Source organism: Canis lupus, chromosome 7 (assembly GCF_003254725.2).
Source record: "Canis lupus dingo isolate Sandy chromosome 7, ASM325472v2, whole genome shotgun sequence".
NCBI classification, from domain to species: domain Eukaryota; kingdom Metazoa; phylum Chordata; class Mammalia; order Carnivora; family Canidae; genus Canis; species Canis lupus.
In genome coordinates, this window is record NC_064249.1 from 35,756,293 (window position 1) to 35,776,664 (window position 20,372).

General features: G+C 48.3%; 1 protein-coding gene across 1 annotated transcript in view; it reads left to right on the forward strand.

Annotated features, from left to right (window-relative positions):
- Window positions 1-10,228: 10,228 nt before the first annotated feature.
- The window catches only part of KIF26B (kinesin family member 26B), a 441,618-nt gene continuing 431,474 nt past the window's right edge, over window positions 10,229-20,372 (forward strand). The window contains 2 exon segments of the mRNA XM_049112437.1: window positions 10,229-10,758; window positions 11,503-11,904. Coding sequence (XP_048968394.1) covers window positions 10,696-10,758; window positions 11,503-11,904 — 465 coding nt within the window. The 5' untranslated portion in view covers window positions 10,229-10,695.

Here is a 20,372-nt window from a genome sequence, read left to right on the forward strand (position 1 = left end):
TTGTGCAGCTGGTGCGACCCAAGGCAGAGGCACCACAAGGAGTGGCTGCTGATATGAGAGTGGAGGTGTCCGCAATTCAGAGGAGAACCAGAGACTCCTCATGCTGGTACCCAGGGCTCGGGCAGCACACGGCTGGGAGATGCCTATTGAGGGTGCAGTCAATGACAGCACTGGTTGGAAACATTGGTCCTGATTTCAAGTCCTTTTTGGAGGAACTCCTGGAATCTCACACCTCCTGAAAGTTACTCTCTTTTGCAAACAGGATCTTCATATGGCTACCCACCCCCCCGTCCCCCGCCCCAACAATGGTCTTTGCAGATCTCCCCTGGGCTGTGTGTGCCTCTCTGCTCATGGCCCCCTGTGGCTGGCTGGTGGCTTCTGGTCACTCCTACACCGCTGGCACTCACAATGCTTAAGTGCAGACAGCCCATCCCTTCTTCCTTGCCTCTGTGACCTTGCTCTGGTGGGTCCTTACTGAGATCCTAATACCACAACTTTTTTTTTAAAGCACACATTCCCAGCATGGTTTCTGACCCTTCAATTCCCACCACCAGTCAGCCAGTGTTTCCTGAAGCCTTTCTCAGTGTGGGGGTTCATGCTGGCTGATGCCTGTTGTGCTGGCTCCTGAAGTGGCACACTTCAGGAACCCTGTTTCTGAGGATTCTGCTTCAGAGGGTCATTGTGCCTGTATCTCTTCAAAATCAAACACACCACCTTCCTCCCATGTGCCTTGTGTTGAAGACAGTATTGCCACATTTTTCTTGTCCTGCTCTCAGGCCTGCAAGCCAGTCTTGATACAGTGACCTTCCTTCTCAGGTCCGTTTAGTCTCCAAGCCGAGCTGGCCCAGTGCTAATGGCCTGGAACGGATTCCTCATTTCCCTTGCCTTTTGCCTCTTCCACCACTTTTTAAAAACAGCTTTCTTGGGACGCCTGGGTGGCTCAGCAGTTAAGTGTCTGCCTTCGGCTCAGGGCGTGATCCTGGAGTCCCCAGATCCGGTCCCACATCAGGCTCCCTGCATGCAGGCTGCTTCTCCCTCTGCCTGTGTCTCTGCCTCTCTCTATGTCTCTCATGAATAAATAAATAAAATCTTTAAAAAATAAAATGAAAATAAAAAACAGCTTTCTTGAGATACATTTTACATATAATAAAAGTCATGCATGAGGAGCCTTAGTCAAGTGTCCAAGTCTTGATTCCGGCTCAAGTGATGATCTCATGGTCGTGAAATTGAATCTTAAAAAAGAATAAGTCATCCTACTCACATGCACACTTTTGTTTTTGTTTTTGTAGATGTACTAGTGCGGCAGCCATCACCATAAAGTAGTCTCCATCGCCCTGTATGATCACTCAGGCCAGCAGATCCCTGCCCCTCCCTGATCCCTAGGCAACTACTGATCTGCTTTTGGGCTTCTCTGCTGGCCTTTTCTGAGCATTTCACATCAATGCAATCCTATAGTGTCTGATCTTTCAGGCATTTTTTTTTTTAAGGATTCTATTTATTTATTCATGAGAGAGAGAGAGGGAGAGAGAGAGAGAGAGAGAGAGAGAGAGAGAGAGAGAGAGAGGCAGAAACACAGGCAGAGGGAGAGGCAGGCTCCCTGCCGGGAGCCCGATTTGGGACTCAGTCCCGGGTCTCCAGGATCACACTCTGGGTCGAAGGCAGATGCTCAACCGCTGAGCCACCCAGGTGTGCTAGGTGTGTTTTTTTTCACTCCAAATAATGCTCGTGAGGCTCATAGAGGTGGCACCTGTAGCAGGGCTGCCGTGTTATTAGTGCTCGGTGCTGTCCCGTCGTGCGGAGATGGCCTACTCTATCCGTCCCTTCCTTCACGAACCACAGGCACTTAAGTTGCTCCCGTGTTGGGGCTCTTAGGAATAACGCTGCCATGAGCAAGTGTGCTATATGCGGGTTTTTGTGTGGACACAGGTTTTTTCGTTTTTTGCTTTTTTCTCACAGGTAGACACTTAGGAGTAGAATGAATGGGTAGGACAATAATTTCATACTGAACTTTTTGAGCATTTGCCAAACTGCCTTCTAAAGCGGCCACACCATTTTCCATTCCCATCAGCAGTGCACGAGAGCCCCCGTATTTCTCCGTATCCTCCAGGATCTTTGTTGCTGTGTCTTTCTGGAGGTACTTTGTTGTGGCTTTTAATTTTCACTTCCATGATGACTAACGCTGTTGAGCATGATTTCATGTGCTCATTAAGCTATTTGTCCACTTTTTTAGGGTGAAATACATGTTCACAGCTTTTGCTTTTGGATTAGGTGATATTTTCTAATTATCAAATGAGGACATCTCCTATTGCTTTTTGCCTCCTAACCAGTAGGCCTGTCTGGAAAAATGGCACCCTTGTGACCTCCTTGTCCCTTGTTCGAGGTTTCATAATCTCTGCTCCATCTTGCCGTGCCTCATCAAAGTCTCTTTGCCCGGGGGGGGGGTCCCTCGCCAACCCCTCCAGAGGGAATATCCCACCCTTCTCTGACCTCCCCTAACTGTTGTCTTTGTCTTGCTGGGCTGTGCTTGACCTGCCCGTAAGCTGAATGCTGTTCTAGAAATCTTAAACAAAAATGTTGCCCGGCACCCACACAATGACATTTGGCTCCAGCTCTGCTCTCAGTTTGTCAGACCTGTCATCAAACAGATGTGGTTTGGTTTTACTTCATGTCCTGGGCTGTCACAGCCTTCTTATTTCCATTTGCTGCCAACCTGCGGGCACCTCTGTTTCTGGCTCCCGACTGGGCATCAAAGAAGGCTCTGTGTTTTTTCCTTGGCACTCTCCCTTGGCTGGATCTGTGTCTTTGGGCAAGCCACCTCACCTCTTGAGAGCTCTGACTTCCCTCTCTTACATTCCAAATTCCAAATTTAGCAAGTTGTACAGACAAATGAATTAGGATTAGTTTTTTCTTTCTTTGGTAAAGTGCTTTGAAAACTTATTTATTTATTTATTTATTTATTTATTTATTTATTTATTTGAGAGCGAGCACAAGCAGGGGCAAGGGCAGAAGGAGAGGGAGGAACAATCTTCCTGCTGAGCAGAGAGCCTGATTCAGGGCTTAATCCTGAGACCTGGGATCATGACCTGAGCTGAAGGCAGGCACTTAACAGACTGAACTACCCAGGCACCCTGAAAACCTATTGTATTGTACAATATTTATTTTTAATCACAGATATTCTCATTTCCCTTCCTGGCTTTGTTTTTGTTTTTGTGTTTTTCATTGTATCCTGGCCTTGACTGAGCATGCAGGCGTGTGTGTGTGTGTGTGTGTGTGTGTGTGTGCCTGGACACATAACCATGGATGTTTGTGGGGCAGTGCTATTCTTTGCCCTCTGGTTCCTTGTGATCCCTTTCCTAAAAATCAAAACTCACTGTAATCTCTTTTCTTATTTTAGTAATCTTTTTCTTATAATAATAATATTACATTTGTGTCTGAAAACAGAATTGGAAACTCCCAGAGAGCTGTTTTACTCTTAATATTTTAATATTTGGATGCTGGATTCTAGCAGTTTTTAATACTAATACATCATCACTATCTTTCTATTACTTCCATAAAATTCTTCTTTTATGAAAATGTTTTTAATGGCTGTATAGTATTTCATGGTCTGAGGCTAGTGTAATTTATTAAACCCATCCCCGACATATGCACCTGTAGGTTGTTTTTCTTTCTTCACAATCATAAACAGTGACACATGGGATGCCACGATCCCTTTTCAAAACAGGTTACTTCTTGTGATAAGTGGTGGTATGGTTCATGGTTGTCACATCTGGTGCCCAATGTCCACGGGCTGAACACTCATTGTCTGGTCTACTCTGTTTTTGATAACTGATCTTTTCTTTCCTATCCTGAAAGCACAATAAAAATAATGATAAAACATTTATCACTCCAGGGGCACCTGAGTGGCTCAGTTGGTTAAGTGTCTGCCTTCGGCTCAGGTCATGATCCTCACTTCAGGTTCCCTGTTCAGCAGAGAGTCTGTTTCTCCCTCTCTCTCTGCCCCTCCCCTGGTACTTGTGCTCTCTCTCTCTCTCTTTCTCTCAAATAAATAAATAAAATCTTAAAAAAAATTTATCACTCCAGCCACACAAATTTGGTTCAAACCCTTTCTCTTTCTCTATCTTTATCTATGGTCAACTTTGGACTGAAATCAAAGTTGTAGTTTAGCACAAAAGGAATTTACAAGGATAAAATGATTAGTGTTTGAAATGGTAGTCCAAGAGTGGAGAGCCTTCCTTGGCTTACAGAGTAACAACTGTCCCCTTACACTGCAGTAGTGACCAAGCACACAAATGAAAGTCACCAGCTTGCTGATGACTCTTTGGCAGCCCACACATGATCATATGGTCCCCAGAACACACAGTAGATCAGATGCAAATATTGTGTGCATATTCATCAAGATACCACATGGACAGTGTAAGCTGCTTTAATTATCTTTCAAGGAGAAACTCAGCTGCCTCTGGCACATGCAGTCAGTCCACTGGCTCTGCTTGCATGTTTGTGCCCAAATCAAAACCGAAGTTATTTCAAAAGAAAAGTATTAAAGAGTGGAATCTGTTATCTGCTTAGCCATTAGAAGTTTCCAGCCTGATTTAAAAATCTTTTTTTATTTATTCTTTTAGACTTTCAAATATACACTTACATAATATATTTGCTAATTGTCCCTGAGGTATAAATAATGAGAAAGCAAAATTGCATTTTCTGTTGATAAAAAAGTCCCATGAAACATTCCCAGGGATACCTGGGTGGCTCAGTGGTTGAGCATCTGACTTCAGCTCAGGGCATGATCCCGGAGTCCTGGGATCGAGTCCTGTATCGGGCTCCCCGTGGGAGCCCTCTGCTATGTCTCTGCCTCTCTCTCTCATGAATAAAATAAATAAAATGATTTTTTAAAAAAGAAACATTCCCAAAGAAGTTATATCTATTTAATAATTAAGCAACAAGGAATAAGAGTTTCATTCTTAGCCAAGTAATAGATCTTAGCCTTTTGCACTTTATACTCGTGGATGTAACAGGGAGATGTTGTTTCATCCATGGGTATCAATGGAGTAGATAAATTGATGTCTATAGAAGCGCTCGGCTTTTAGAAGCCAGTATATAATTTCTTCATTCATAAAATAAGGTGTGTGTGTATTTGTGTGTGTGTCTTTGACATAATGGTGTTAACGTCATCAAATGTCAAAATGTAAGAAATCTATATAGATTACTCTATCTATCTAGTGAAGGTTTTGGTTGCATCATTAGAATCCTTCAGTGCAACAGAAAATAAAATTAGAGTTAGACTCTTTACACTTGACCTTAGCCATAAGGCTGAGAAGTGATATATAGTTAGGCTCTTTAAAGACTAACTTTTTAGGCTGATAACTCACAGAATAAAAACCCTTGAAGCTACAGGAATCCTAAAAAACCCAAGGTAGACCTGAAAAGCCACCATTAAAACTAAAATTAGGGACTACTTTATATACAAATGAATTCCCCGAAGCAAATAATTACAAGCTGGATAACAACAACAGAAAGCCTGGGGACTCAGGGGTTCAGTCCCCCAAAGAAGGATTATATGGGTTTGTTCCTGTCTGCTGGGCACAGGGGCTATAACTCAAGGAGATAGCTGGTTTTTCTGGTGTGAGGCATTACATGGTAGAATTGAGGGCCATTGCTGGAAAGGGAGAAGGGAAATCTACAAAGAGAGAGGCAGCCCCCAAACCTGCCATTCCCCCCAAGTCCTTGGCTGATATTTTGCAATTTTCAATACATGGGAGAGCTACAAGAAGTTGAGGAGCAACATCTGGAAGCTGAAAGAATCGATTTCAGCAGCTCTCACTTCAGGGGAGCAGAGCTTAGAGTATAAGTCCCAAGTTGGAGGGTCTGGTAAACACACTGGGCTTTTTCCTGACACCCCAAAAGCACCATACTTGAGGGGTAAAGAACAAGTATCAAGACCAAGGAATTTTTCTTAGATATAAGCCACAACCTACATAGATCTGGTCTAGCAAAGCATAAAGCCACATTGCTATGAGTTGAAGGTGATCCACCACTAGCTTAACTGCCTGCTGCTAGAACAAAATCTTCAAAGGAAAATAAGAGAATCTTGCATCTCTATGATGTAAGGTCCATTGTATTCAGCATGTAGCTAAAATTGATTGGATATCGGATATGGAAAGAAACAGAAAGATGTGATTCAGAGTCAAGAGAAAAATCAGTTCATAGAAAGTGACCCCCAAATGAGCCAGATGTTGGAATTAGCAGACAGGAAACTTAAAGCTTCTATCATGACTATGTTTGATGATTTAAAGGAAAAAGAAGCAGGTAAGTGGAAACTATACATGTTCATAAGCATGTATTAAAAAGTACAATATCTGAAATGAAGAATTTACTGGATAGTCTTAACAGAGAGTGGAGGTAGCAGAAGCAATGCTTGGGGAAACTTAATAAAGGATTGACAAATTATCCAGTTTGAAGAACTGAAGGGTAAGGATAATGTTAATAAATAGAACCACCTTAGTAACTTCTGAGATGATTCAAGTAGTGCAATAATATACATGTAATTGGACTCCCAGAGGGAGAGGAAAGAGAGAATGGGCCGAAAGTAATCTGAATAAAAAATAGCTGAAGGGCTCCCCAATTTGGTGAAAAACTTCTAGATTAACTTATAGGTCCTAGAAATTCAGCAAACCTCAAGCAGGATTACTACAGAGAGAAGCACATCTAGAAGCACTATAAGCAAATTGTTGAAAATTAACGGTAAAGGGAAAATCTTCAGAGGATCCAGAAAAAAAGGACATATTACACACAGGGAATTCCTATGGCATTACTGTTGATCTCCAATCAGAAACAAAAAAGGCAGGGGTGCCTGGATAGCTCAGTCAGTTAAACGTCCAACTCTTGATTTTGGCTCAGGTGATGGTCTGAGTCCTGAGATCAAGAGAGTCTGCTTAGGATTCTCTCTCCCTCTCCCTCTGCCCCTCCCCACTTGCTCTCTCTCTCTCTTTAAAAATGAATGAATGAAAGAATTAAAAAAAAAAAAAGGAAAAAAATTTTAAAGTAAAAAAGACCAGAAGATAATGATTGACATCTTTAAAGGGCTGGAAGAAATAGAACTGTCAACCTAGAATTCTACATCCAGCTAAACTGTTCTTCAAACACAAAATATGAAACAAAGATATTTTCAGATAAGTGCAAGCTGAGAGAATTTGTTGCCAGGAGACCCTCAGTACAAGATATGCTCTAAAAGAAGTCCTTCCGTCAGAAGGGAAATGACCCAGTTAGAATGTTGGCCCTAGAGGAAAAAAAATGAAGAGTCCCAGAAATGGCAAAACTGGGCACAGAGGAAAAACTAAATTTAAAATTTCCTAGTTTCACTAAAAGACAACAGGTTGTTTAAAATAAAATTGGTAAGATTGTATTGTGGGTTTTATGATGTATGTAGATATAAAATTGATCAACATAGCACAAAAGAGGGAGGTGAAATGGAATTTGCTCTTGCAAATTTCTTACATTTTAGGTCAAGTGGCACAAATGTTAACTCTAAGTGGCCCGTGATAAATTAAAGAGGCACATTATAATCATTAGAGCTAAAAGGCCAGTAGGGAGATGGAAGTGGAACACTAAAAAAATATTCAGTTAAGGGGGGGGGCTGTGTAGCTAAGTAGGTTAACTATCTGCCTTGGGCTGAGGTCATGATGCAGGGTCTTGGGATGGAGCCCCACCTCTGGAGCCTGCTTCTTCCTCTTCCTCTGCTCCTCCCTCTGCTCATGCTCTCTCACTCTCTCTTTTTCTCTCAAAAAAAAAAAAAAATCCTAAAAAAATAAAAAAAATTCAGCTAACAAAGAGAGGGCAGGAGAGACAAGCCCTGAAAAACGGTACAGGCAGATCACAGACCTGGACCCAACCTCATGAAGCTCAAAAACTTTGCACTAAGTGACAGAAGCCAAACACAAAAGAACGCATACCGCCTGGATTCTATGAATAAAAAGTTCAAGATCAGGCAAAAGGAATCCATGGTGATGGAAATCAGAGCAGTGGCTGTGCCTCAGGGGTGGGACGCTGGAGGAAAGGCAGGAGAGAGCTTTGTGGACTAACAGAAATCTATACCTGATTGAGGGAGTGGATTGCATGGGAGTTAATTAATTAATTAAAGATTTTATTTATTTATGAGCGACACACAGAGAGAGGCAGAGACATAGGCAGAGGGAGAGAAAGGACGCCATCCCAGGACCCCAGGATCACGACCTGAGCCAAAGGCGGACGCTCAGCCCTGAGCCATCCAGGTGCCCGGGAGCATATATTTAGCAAAATTCACAGAACTGTACACTTTCTTTTTTTGAAAGATGTGTGCCTTGCACTGTACGTGAATGTTCCGTCCATCTTTAAAAGCCTCGAACCGAACTCTCCTGCGGGGGCCCCGGTTGTAAACCGTTATCAACAGAGGGCGCTCGGAGCTCACCAAACACACTTTGGGGACCCAGCTCCTCGGGGATGCGAATCAGACCAGCTCTGGTCTCGGGCGTCTCCAAGGTGGATGTCGCAGCGCCGCAGCAGCTCTCCCTCGACTCCCCCCGCCCCCCGGCCCGGCCCGGCCCGGCCCCGCCCCGCCCCCCCGGGCCCCTCCGGCTGGTCCCTCTCTCCGGGCCGCTCGCTGCTGTTCCGCGGCGCGGCGCGAGAGGACAGGCCGTTTCCTCCGCAGCTCAGCTGAATACAGATGTGGCCGCAGCTGCCGTGGGCCGCCTGGAGGCGTACCTGCCCCCCGAGGTCCTCTCTCTCGATGTGATCGCTTTTAAATTGGAAGCAGGAACGTAATGGAAACTTCCACACTGTTCTCGACATCTTCATTTTGACCTCTTACCTCGCTCTGGCGGCTGAGATCTTCCCATGCCCGGGCTGCGGCGGGTGGGCGGCCGCGAGAGGGGGGCGCGGAACAATCCCCCGGAGCTGGGCGGGAGGGGCGTCGCCCCGGGGCTTCAGCGCCCCCAGAAGGGTGTCTTCCGCCCCCTCCGTATCGCAGAAGGAGGCGAGCCCCTGGAAAGCCCCTACCGGCCTTGGAGCCCTCGCCCACCCCCAGGCCGGTGTCTCCGGGAGCGGAGATGCCATTACACCCCACGTGACCCCGCGCTGGGCCGGTCCTCCTCCAGGCGTCTCTCGGGGTGTTAATTAAAGGTCACCACAAAACAGACCTGCCGGCTCACCGGGAGAAATGTCCTCCCGGGAAATGAAAAATGACACCCCGGAGCAGCCACGTGTGGAGCCTGGCAGATGCCGGTTTCCTGCGCTCTCCGGCGCCGCGCGGGGGGCGGCGGCTGGGGGGCTCCGGGGCTCCGCGGGTCCAGGCGCGGGACGGAAGGGAAGGCGGGCAGCCGAGGGGGGCGCCCGGGGCGCGGCGCGGCGAGGTCGGCCCGCACACGCCCCTCTCCGGGCCCGCGGTGCGAGCGCACCCGGCGGATCCCTCAGTGTCCCCCGCGCGGCGGCGGCTCGCGCGATCCCGGGCTCGCTCACCTGGGCCAGCCCTGGGCGGCCCGGCACGTCGCAGATCGGGGCGCGCCGCCCGGGGAGGGGGCGCCCGCGAAGGTCCCCGGTCCTCCGGCGGTGGGCTGGGCGGGGGAGCCCGCTGGCCGGCCCGGGGCTTGGCAGGGCGATCCCGAGAAGGTTTGCAGGGCAGGTCTCGGAGAACAAAGGGCGGGGGGGAGGACCCGGCATGTTTGCGGACTTGTTTGTGACTCAGTCCCTTTTTCACACGGCGTTTCAAAGGCAGAACTGCAAGCCTTGCCAGGAAGAGAAAGCACTTGGGGGCGGGGAGGCCCGGGCCCATTTCTGTGCAGCCCTCGGGCTCGGCGCTGCCCCTCGGCGCCAGGCGCGCGCAGCGGCGTCTCATTAGGGCCCCGGCCGCCGGCCGCTCTCCAGGAACTTCCCCGCGAGGGGCGAGATTTACGACCTGCCCCCGCCCCCCCGGCGCTCGCCTCGCGCTGTCAGGCGGGCGCGCCGCCGCATAAAATGGATCCGGGGCGGCGCGGCGGCGGCGGCGGCGGCGGGCGGGCGGCGGGCTCCCGGGCGGCGGGGCGGCGGTTCCCGAGGCTCCGCGCTGCGCCCGGGCGCACACGCGCGCACTGACCGCGGCGGCGCCCGGGCCACGCCGAGCCGCCTCTCCCTGCCCTCGCGCAACTGTCAGGCCGAGCGGGCTGGCGGATATTGGCTCCGCCACGCGCCGAGGCTCCTCCCCGAGCCTGGATCTTTATATTTTGGGAGAATTTCTTTGAACTCAGTTACCGAGCTCCGTGGAGGAGACAAGTTCCCGCCGCCGGTCGCCGGCCGGGGCGCGGCGCGGGGCTCGCCCACCGTCCCTGCAGCCGCGTGTGCCCGGCCGCCCTCCTCGCTTCCCTCGCGCACTTGGCCGGGGGGGAAATGCCAATGATCCGGATGTGACCGTGAGAAGAAAACGCGCGACTGGAGGAGGCCGAAGAGGATGGGGAAGAGCATTATTTGAGGAGGAGAATAAACCAGCCACTCCAACCCGTTCTGCAAATTAGTGCTATTACTTCTGGGCTCCATTTGCTTCGATTCTCTCGCCCCCCCACCCCCCCAATTAAGAAATCTTGACTTGAGGGCCAAGAGGCGGCCCCCGACCACGGGGGGACCCTTCTGGGTTGGAAGACCTTCTGGATGTAGCGTTGGTGGAACATTTAGACCCTCTCCGCTGGAAAAGCCACCATGAATTCGGTAGCTGGGAATAAAGAGAGGCTGGCGGTCTCCAGCAGGGGCAAGAAATACGGGGTAAGTTGTGACGGGTACAATGCGGAGGCGCGTTCCCGGCGCCCTCCTCGACCCGGGGGCCCCTTTCCCCGCGGCGGGCGGCTCCACGGGGCGGCCCCGGGCTCTCCCGCCGCCGCAGGGGCGCCTCCGCCGGGCGGGCTGGGCGTGCGTGCACGGAGGCGGGTCCGCCCGCGAGGACGCCCGCACGCTCGCCGGGCCCCCAGGATTTTCTCAGTCCCCGCGATCCTGGCGGTCCCCGCACCCCTAACTTTTGCAGCATTCGTGCACTTCCAGGCAGAGTTAAGCCGACCAGGGGGAGGGTGTGCACGAATTCTCTGCGGTTCCTCGCGATCATTTCCCCGGAGCCTGGAGCTCCTTCCATGTACCTTCAGGATCCGCAGGGCTGCACCCCAGATGAATAAAAACCCAGATGCTCCCCCACCCTCAGCCCGCGGCATAGCGTCTTCCAGGATCTCGAACCGGGGCTTTTCCCGGGATGGGTGACTGTATGGGTTCCCCCTCGCAGGACCCGCGGGAAGCCCCCGAGCCAGCCCTCCCCTCCGGACCCGAGGAGGAGTGCGCCGGCGCCGGGGAAGCCGCGCAGGGGCACCCGAGCGGCGGGGACGGTGAGCGGGACAGACGGAGGCACCTTCCGCCGCAGGGCTCGGAGGGTCCGGGGCGCGCGGCCGTGGCGCTCGGCCGGGCCCTGGGGGCGCGGGGGCGCGGGCGCCCCACGGCCCCTGACTCTGCACGTCTACCCCGCAGGTGAACGAGGTCTGCTCGCCCACCAAGCCCGCGGCGCCCTTCTCCCCCGAGAGCTGGTACCGGAAAGCGTACGAGGAGTCGCGCGCCGGCAGCCGGCCCACCCCCGAGGGCGCGGGCTCGGCGCTCGGCTCGTCGGGGACCCCGTCTCCCGGCTCGGGCACCTCGTCCCCCGGCTCCTTCACGGGCTCCCCGGGCCCCGCCTCCCCGGGCATCGGCACCAGCTCGCCGGGCTCCCTGGGCGGCTCGCCGGGCTTCGGCACCGGCTCCCCGGGCTCCGGCAGCGGCGGCGGCTCCTCCCCCGGCTCGGACCGCGGCGTCTGGTGCGAGAACTGCAACGCCCGCCTGGTGGAGCTGAAGAGGCAGGCGCTGAAGCTGCTCCTCCCGGGGCCCTTCCCCGGCAAGGTGAGGCCACGCGGGGGCGGGCGGGGGCGGCTGGGCCCCCGGACCCCGGGGGCGGGGTGGGGGTGGGGGTGGCGGCGAGCGCGCGCCCCGGGGGCACGCAGCGGGGAGGTGCGCGGGGGCCTCTCCGCCCACTGGGTGTGCGCCGCGCTTTGGTGCGGCCGCGCTCCGCTCCGCTCGGGACAGCGAGCGCGTCGTGCTCCCCGCCCCCGGCCACCTGCCGTCGGCCCGGAGCGGGGGGTGCTCCGTCCCCCGAGACCCAGCCCCTGCCGTGCGCCGGGGGACGCTGGGCACCCGCGCTGGGGGCCCCCTCCCTGCCTCGCGCGCGCACTGCTGGCCGGGCCTTCGACTCTCCTCCCCACCGCCCCGCGCTCCTTCTGCGAATACCCGTGGGACGAGGACAGGCGAGCTGATACTTAGGGGTGGCGTTTCCCTTCGCCTGTTCGGGGGCCTTCGTTCCCAGGATGACGGAAACAGAGACTCCGACTCGAGCGCCAGCATTTCCCCCCTAGCATTCCGCGTGTGTGGCTGAGGAGGGTTGGGGTGGGCGCGCCTGGGAGCGGGGCTGCCCCGCGGCCGGCTCCAGCGCCCCTCCCGCGCCCCGGGCACAGCGCGCAGCGGCCGCGGCGGCTCCTCCATGGCAACGCTGCCTCGGCGTGGTGTGTTCATGAGACCCCAGAGTGTAACACAATGCAATTGTGTTTGCACTGTTGGGCCCAAGTACTATCAAGTGATAATATTTACTCTTCCACTTCAAAGAGTTTTTATCAGTGGTTAGAGAGAAATATCCAGAAAACAGAGCGCATAGCTGTGGGGATTTCTGACACCGCTCAGTGGCATTTTCGGATTTATATTCCTGTGCCTTTTGAAATGAAATGCTGTGATTTTCAGTCGTGAAATTTAGCGGTAACTGCACCTGCTTGCCTCGTCTGCTTATCTAAATTCACACACGTCAATGTTTTCATATTGCAAGGGTTAAATTACACAAATACCCACAGAGGTTGTAAAATTTTACACCCAGAGAATTACCACCCAGAGAATTGGTTTTATGAATTCCGAATTTATCTCAAGAATAATTAACTTGTGGATTGTTGTCGGTATGCCATTTCTGCAGTTTGGTGATAAATCTGCCCCGGCTCTCCGAGAACAATCTCAGGGAATATAAAAGCTTATTTTATACTTGCATTCAGTATCCTCCAATTTAACACTGTTTCACTCACACATTTATTTACTCTTTTGATCGTTTATCAATAGTCTCTGATTTCCCACCACAGTCAGGGCACTGTGTTAGGCACAGCAATGAAATAACAGGTACCTACAGTCCTTGTCCACACGGAGCGTGTATTCTAACGGAGGATACAGACATTGACCGCAAAACGCACAATTCAGAATTTGCTCCCATGTGCCCTAAGTCCTACAGAGGAAGAGTGTGGGGTGCTGTGAGATGGAACAACCAGACTAGACCACCTGACAAATCTTGAAAAACCTTGGTTCTTCAAGGGGTCCAGAACGCATGGCACCATCTGCTAGGTGGTAATCCTAGTAAGTTGCAGCCTACCAAAACATTCTAGAACATTCTCAAGAGCCTGTTCTAGGAATAGCTTATTTGGGTTGCTGAGTGCTGCTATGTGCAAAGGTCAATCAAAATCTACTCTTTTCATACAAATAGAGGAAAGGAAGGAAGCCTAGAGGAAGAAGAAACAAATGTCCAAATTCAAATGCATCTATCCTATGTTGTGGACTCTGGTGACAAAATTGATTTTGGATTTTGTTGGAAGCACCAGGACCATCCATTCCCAGTGTTACAGGAGGCAGGTCAATATATTTGCCAATTGTATTTACATGATGAAATTAACGGGACCCTGGGGAACCCATCGTCGACAATGAAGCTCAGTGCTCTGCACCAGCTTACAGTGACCCAGGCATGTCTGTAGGAGAGTCACACAGGAATATCACACAGTGCCGCAGTTGCCTGGAGTTTTATATGGGATGTAGCATAAAAAAATGAAACATGACATTTGGTACAGGGACTGCACAAGACTTAGCCAGAAACAACAATACCTGGATTGCCTCATTGTTAGTCATGAGGTAGGGGGCCTCAGTTTTAACTACAAATCTTCTGCGTATCTCTGGGAATAATAATAATAATAATAATAATAATAATAATAATAATTAATAAAAGTTCAGCCTTTTCTTTATTTTTAAAGCACCAGTACCCTCAGTTGAGGTACAATTTCCATTCCAGTTTTCAAGCCTGCTATATTTTAAGGCAACAAATGCTGTGTTCTCTTGAGCATGATGGATGGAGGCCCGTGGATGGATGGAGGCCCATGAAGAAGGCCTGCCTTCTTCCCAGGGCTGGATTTATGAGCAAACTGTGAACCTCTGTAGGCTCTCAGGCACCAAAAGAGTTAAGTTTCATTAGCCTAAGAGATGTCATTGTGCCTCCAACATGCAATTTGCCCTGGAGAGTAAGAGTCTAGAAGATAAAGGCATGTTTTTGAGGGATAATTAGCAAAAACGATCATTGTAATTCACTTATGACGCTTAATTGTATTTGGGGAATATTTTCTTAAACAGAATATTAAACTCTACTAGGTGGTATTAAAAGTCTCCTAGGTGGACATTTAGAAGTCAGAGGCAGAATAGCACATTCAAGAATCTTACTGTTTTAGGCTGGATTTGGTTTTAGTTCTTTCTCCACCACTAATTTATTTAGTGACATTGAGTAAATCAGCTTTTGTCCATATTTATGACTTTCTTTGGAGAAAGATATGGGGGTTGACGATTATTAATTAGCCCAGATACTGTTGGATTTATGTTTTATGTAGTTACAGGTTTGTTTTTTTTTTTTTTTTTATGAAAGATTATCCACTTTCAGTTTCTCATTTCATCAGTACATTTTCCAAATGTACAGCCATAGGAGTTCTCACTCTGCACTCATGGGTAGATAGCAAGCCCCCTTGAATCCTCCCGGTTTTATCTCGGGGACAGTTGGTTAAGGGGGGAGCTGAAGTTCTGGCGAGCCCACTGAGGGCGTCTGGCCCATCCCAGCATTTAGACAGTGGCTCTGATGGCCTGAGGAGTGACCACCCTATTCTGAGCATTCCTGGGAGTCCCGTGTCCCAGGAGAATAAGGCATCAGGGCAGAAGGCAACAGGACTTGGAGGTTTCTAGCTCAGGTAACTAACTCTGTGGGTAGGGATGGTGTTAACTGAGGCAGGAGACAAGAGGAGATCCGGATTTGGGAGTTTCCCAGAGAGAAGGCTGATAATGGGTTTGGTTTCCCATGCACTGAGTGTGAGGTTTCTGGAGAGAGGCAGATTTAGGAATACAAAAGACTCTGGGGTGTAGAAATGGCAACTGTGAGCTCACGCAACTGTTGACGATGCTCTGGATTTGTCCCTTCAAATAACAACTTACCTGGGTGCGTAAAGATCTGTGCCTGGTGGCGGATTGTAAAACATTTGGATTGACTTTTATTACCTCAGTCAGTAAAAAGGTACTTACTGGGTTTATATCATGTCTTTTTCTAGGGCTGGTAAGTAGAAGGGGTCAGATGAAAGAATGTGGATTTGTGAAGTGTGGGGATTTGCAGTAAAAACAGTCCTTTTGCCCATTGTAGCGTTCCAGTGTGTAAATCTAAAACCATTTCATATCCACTGGCACGAGTGTCTTTCCCATTTTATGCACAATCAAGGCACCAAGCAGAAATAAGGGCCAAGGAATGAATCTCCCACCTTTGAGCAATCCTAGATCATTCTGGTAACTGAGACACAACTTTTGAATTGACAGTGGGAACTCTAGGAAACATCAGCCCCAAAGAATTCCCTGGAGCAAGCAGAAATGTTTCGGGTTGGCAAAAGGGTATCAGGCATCTGTTCGTTTCCATATCAATAAAAGAAAATCTTTTTTGTAAAAAAAAAAAATGTTCACAACAACATTCCTATCTGATTTTCTCTCAGTCAAGTATTCTGGGACCATTTATGCCCCAGAAATATCAGGAAGATTAGCCAGACATACTGAGAGGGTGGCCAGGAATTAGAGAGATGAAAGAAAGGAATGTGTCATAGGGGTTTAAAAACACCAAACGTAGACTCTAAATAGCCAGAGCCCAAGTAAGTCTAGACTTGGGGAATATATGTGTGTGTGTGTGTGTGTGTGTGTATGTGTGTGTCTGTGTGTGTATTTCTGTATTTTTCCCAGCTCCAAGACAGGTATGAAAAAATAACTCCATGTAGAGATTCCTCTAGAAGCCATGCATGGTATGATTCATTACAGATACAATACATGTTGCATTTTAAATACATACTAATTAAGAGAGAAGTTTACCAGGAATCTTTTTTTTTTAACCTGAAATCTTTTTTTTTTTTTTTTTAAGATTTTATTTATTTATTCATGATAGACACAGAGAGAGAGAGGCAGAGACACAGGCAGAGGGAGAAGCAGGCTTCATGCACCGGGAACCTGACGTGGGATTCGATCCTGGGTCTCCAGGATCGTGCCCTGGGCCAAAGGCAGGCGCCAAACCACTGCGCCACCCAGGGATCCCTTAACCTGAAATCTTTTTAAGAGCACATGGCTATTTTCAGAAAACGTTATTTGAATCTTTCCCACTTCAGAAATATTTTCGATACAAAATCAGCTGATAGATAATATCAGTAATGAGAACACTTCTGAAACATTTTAGGGATTCTAAAAACATTCCCAGTAGAGCCACGTGAGTGGTAATCTCTTCCTTCGGGCTTAGCAAGCTCTGGGTAATGGCATTTCATTCCACCAGACTTTTAATTGTGAACCAACACGGTCAGTTTTTATAGTGACTTAATTCACTTTGTAAAAATCCCTGGGCTGTAGTAATGTCTTCCACACTCATCGCAGATAGGATTATTGCATTAGAAATGTGATTTTTAAATGACTGAGGCTAGTAATTTGTCAGCATTTGGAACGATTAAGTCAATAAAATTTAGGCAACATGAGTTGCTCTTTGGCATATCACAGATCGTGCCATTCATCAAGTAATCCTAATGGTGATGGTAATGATGATGATTATAAACGGCTAGCAAATTATTGGCCTGAGGATGTGCTAGGCACTGTACTCAGCCATGCCTCCTCCTCCCCGTACATCAGATCTCCTATAGCAAAGTAAAGATGAATCCAATTTCTTTACTCTGGAATTCAAGTGATTTATGTGGTTCAGGTCACAAAAAGGAAGCATGAGTAAAGATGCAAGGTACAGAGAAATCCAAGGGAGCTTCCCCGTCGAGTCCCTTGAGAGTCACTGTTAGGATAACTGGCTGAGTCGGAGACCCCCCCCCCCCCCCCCCCCCGGACCTTAGAGAGAGAGAGAGAGAGGGAGAGGAGAGTTACGATTGTTTTTCCTGGGCTCACAGACGGTAGCATCACTTTTCAGGGGGTGGTGGGAAAAATATATGGGGTTGTCAGGATTGTGAACTGAGTAATTTTCTTGGCTGGAATGTAATGCAGCGGGGAAAGGAACTTCCGCATATTTCTCTTCGCTCACTTGAGACTCTCTGTTGCCTGCCCTTTCTTGAAAACCCTGTCGGGGGCACCCTGCACTGGCCTCCTAGGGGGGAGAGTTCTTCAGGGGGATGTCTCAGCACCGCGGCCCAAGGGCTGCCAGACTTCAGCTCTGTTCTGCCCATGGCAGGTTGCTGGCTTCTTTCAGGGCTCATGGTCTGTTTTCAGGAGAATAAACTGATTTCCTTTTGACTCTCTTGAATCACGTGCTGACCATAACATCTTTTCTTTACCTCTTTTTTTTTTTTTAAACCTCCTCTGTGGTCTTATTGTGGCAAAGAAGCAAGGTTTCGGTGGGTTCCCGCTGATCTTTCATACTTAATGCGCCAGTCTGAAATCTTGTAGAGTGTATTTGTGTAGGTGCCAAAGGACAGGGAATAAACCTCTATTCCTAAATTACTTTAAGAATGTTTTATCAAGGGGCACCTGGGTGGCTAAGCCAGTTAAGCATCCAACCCCTGATCTTGGCTCAGGTCTTGATCTTGGGGTCCTGAGTTCAAGCCCCGTGTTGGGCTCCACGCTGGGTTTGGAACTTACTTTAAAAAAGTGCTTATCAAAATAGTGAATCATGGGCAGCCCCAGTGGCTCAGAGGTTTAGCGCCGCCTTCAGCCCAGGGCGTGATCCTGGGGGCCCAGGATCGAGTCCCACATTGGGCTCCCTGCATGGAGCCTGCTTCTCCCTCTGCCTGTGTCTCTGCCTCTCTCTCTCTCTCTCTCTCTCTCTCTCTCTCGTGAATAAATAAATAAAATCTTTTTTTTTAATAAATAAAATCTTTAAAAAAATAATAAATGAGCTCCAGAACCCATCTAAGGAAGTTGGATTTCAAGTTATGATTACAAAGGCTATCACTTTCAGGTTTCAAAGGAATTCGCTTATGTTTTCTTTGAGTATTTCTGTGGTTTCCTTTTAAATATTTAGAGGTCTGATCCACTGGGAAGTCACTTTGGTATATAATGAAAGGTACACATCGAGTTTATCATCTTCTAAATGTCTATCCAGTTGTCACCAGTTCAAACATTCATCATCCATATTCCCCCCACTGATCTGAGATACTATCATTATCATAAACCAACTTTTCAGGTGGACTTGGGTCTGTCGCTGTATCTTCTGCTATGTGCTGTGTATCTGTCTCTTCGTGTGCCAGTTCCATGCTATTTTACTTTATTTTATTTATATTTTTAGATTTTTATTTGCTTTAGAGAGAGAGAGTGTGTGTGTGCACATGGGGGAGGGAAGGAGGAGGGGGAGGGAGAGAGACTCTGAAGCAGACTCTGTGCTGAGTGGGGAACCTGAGTGGGGCTCGATCCCACCACCATGAAATCATGACCTGAGACAAAACCAAGTTGGATGCCCAACCAGCTGAGCCACACAGGCCCCCATGCTATTTTAAATACAGAATCTTTGTAATATGTTTTAATATTTGGTAGGGCTATCCCTCCCTCTCCCAAATAGTGTGTCTCCTTTCTGGGAGTTTCCTGGTTAGTCCTCCTTCTTTCCCACATGAACTTTAGAATCAACTTGCCTAATTCCAGAAAATAAGTCTTTTAATTGGGACCATGTTAAATTAATATATTAATCTGGGGGATATTTGCTGTCTTTATGATGTTGAATCTTTCCCAAGAACATGGAATATATTTTCTGTTTGAACAAGTCTACTTTTCAGCAAGTTTTAAGGCTTTTCTCCTATAGACTTTGTGCATTTCTTGTTAAATTTACTCTCATATCTTTTGTTGCTATTATAAATGAGCTCTTCACCTTAATCTTCTAACTGATAATTGTGCATAAGAAGGGTATTGATTTGTAAATTAACTTCATTTCCTACTTATTAAACTCTATGTGTTCATTAGTTTTAAAATCAATACTCTTGGATTTTCAAAAGAAATTTTTTTAAAGATTTTTAAAAAAGATTTATTTATTTATTCATGACAGGCACAGAGAGAGAGAGAGAGAGAGAGGCAGAGACACAGGCAGAGGGAGAAGCAGGCTCCATGCAGGGAGCCTGACGTGGGACTCAGTCCCGAGTCTCCAGGATCACACCCTGGGCTGAAGGCAACACTAAACCGCTAGGCCGCCCGGGCTGCCCAAAGATTTTATTTATTTATTCATGAGAGACACAGAGAGAGGCAGAGACATAGGCAGAGGGAGAAGCAGGCTCCCTGAAGGGAGCCTGATGCGGAACTCGATCCTAGGACCCTGGAATCATGACCTGAACCAAAGGCCGACTCTCAACCACTGAGCCACCCAGGTGCCCCGGATTTTCAAGAGAATATATCTTATACAAGTAGATATATCATTACTCTCTTCCTTTGCTGTTTTTATTCCTTTAATGGTTTTCTCTGTTACATTGATTAATGCCCCGATACAGTGTTAAATGAATGTGATACAGTGGGCATGTGTATAGTTTTTCCCATTAAGTAAGATGTTGGTTTTTGGACTGAGATGTACATATAGTATTACAAATTGAGGAAGTATCCATCAATTCCTATTTTATTTAGTGTTTTTAATCAAGAATGAATGTTCTATTTTGCCAAATACTTTCTCAGTTGTTAGGGAGATGATCACATGATTTTTCTCCTTGGATCTGTTAGTACTGTTAATTATTATTATTGTTTTCCTAATAATGAACCATCCTTGCATTCCCATAATAAACTCTATTTGGTCAAAATGTATTTCTAAAATATGCTGCTGACTGGATTTGTTAATATTTATTGTCTTTGCTTTCATATTCCTATGCCCATTAAGCATTTTGGATTCCTGCTTATGTATCAATTACACTGCTCTCCCACATTATAACCAAGGTACCAAAACGATGAAAATTCCTGTCTGAGAGCAGCTCTCAGTCTGGTTGAGAGACAGGCAAGGAGCCAGAGTTAGAGAGCAGTATAGTAAGTGCTGGACCACAGGCCATGTGAGTTGGCAGGGAGCAGAG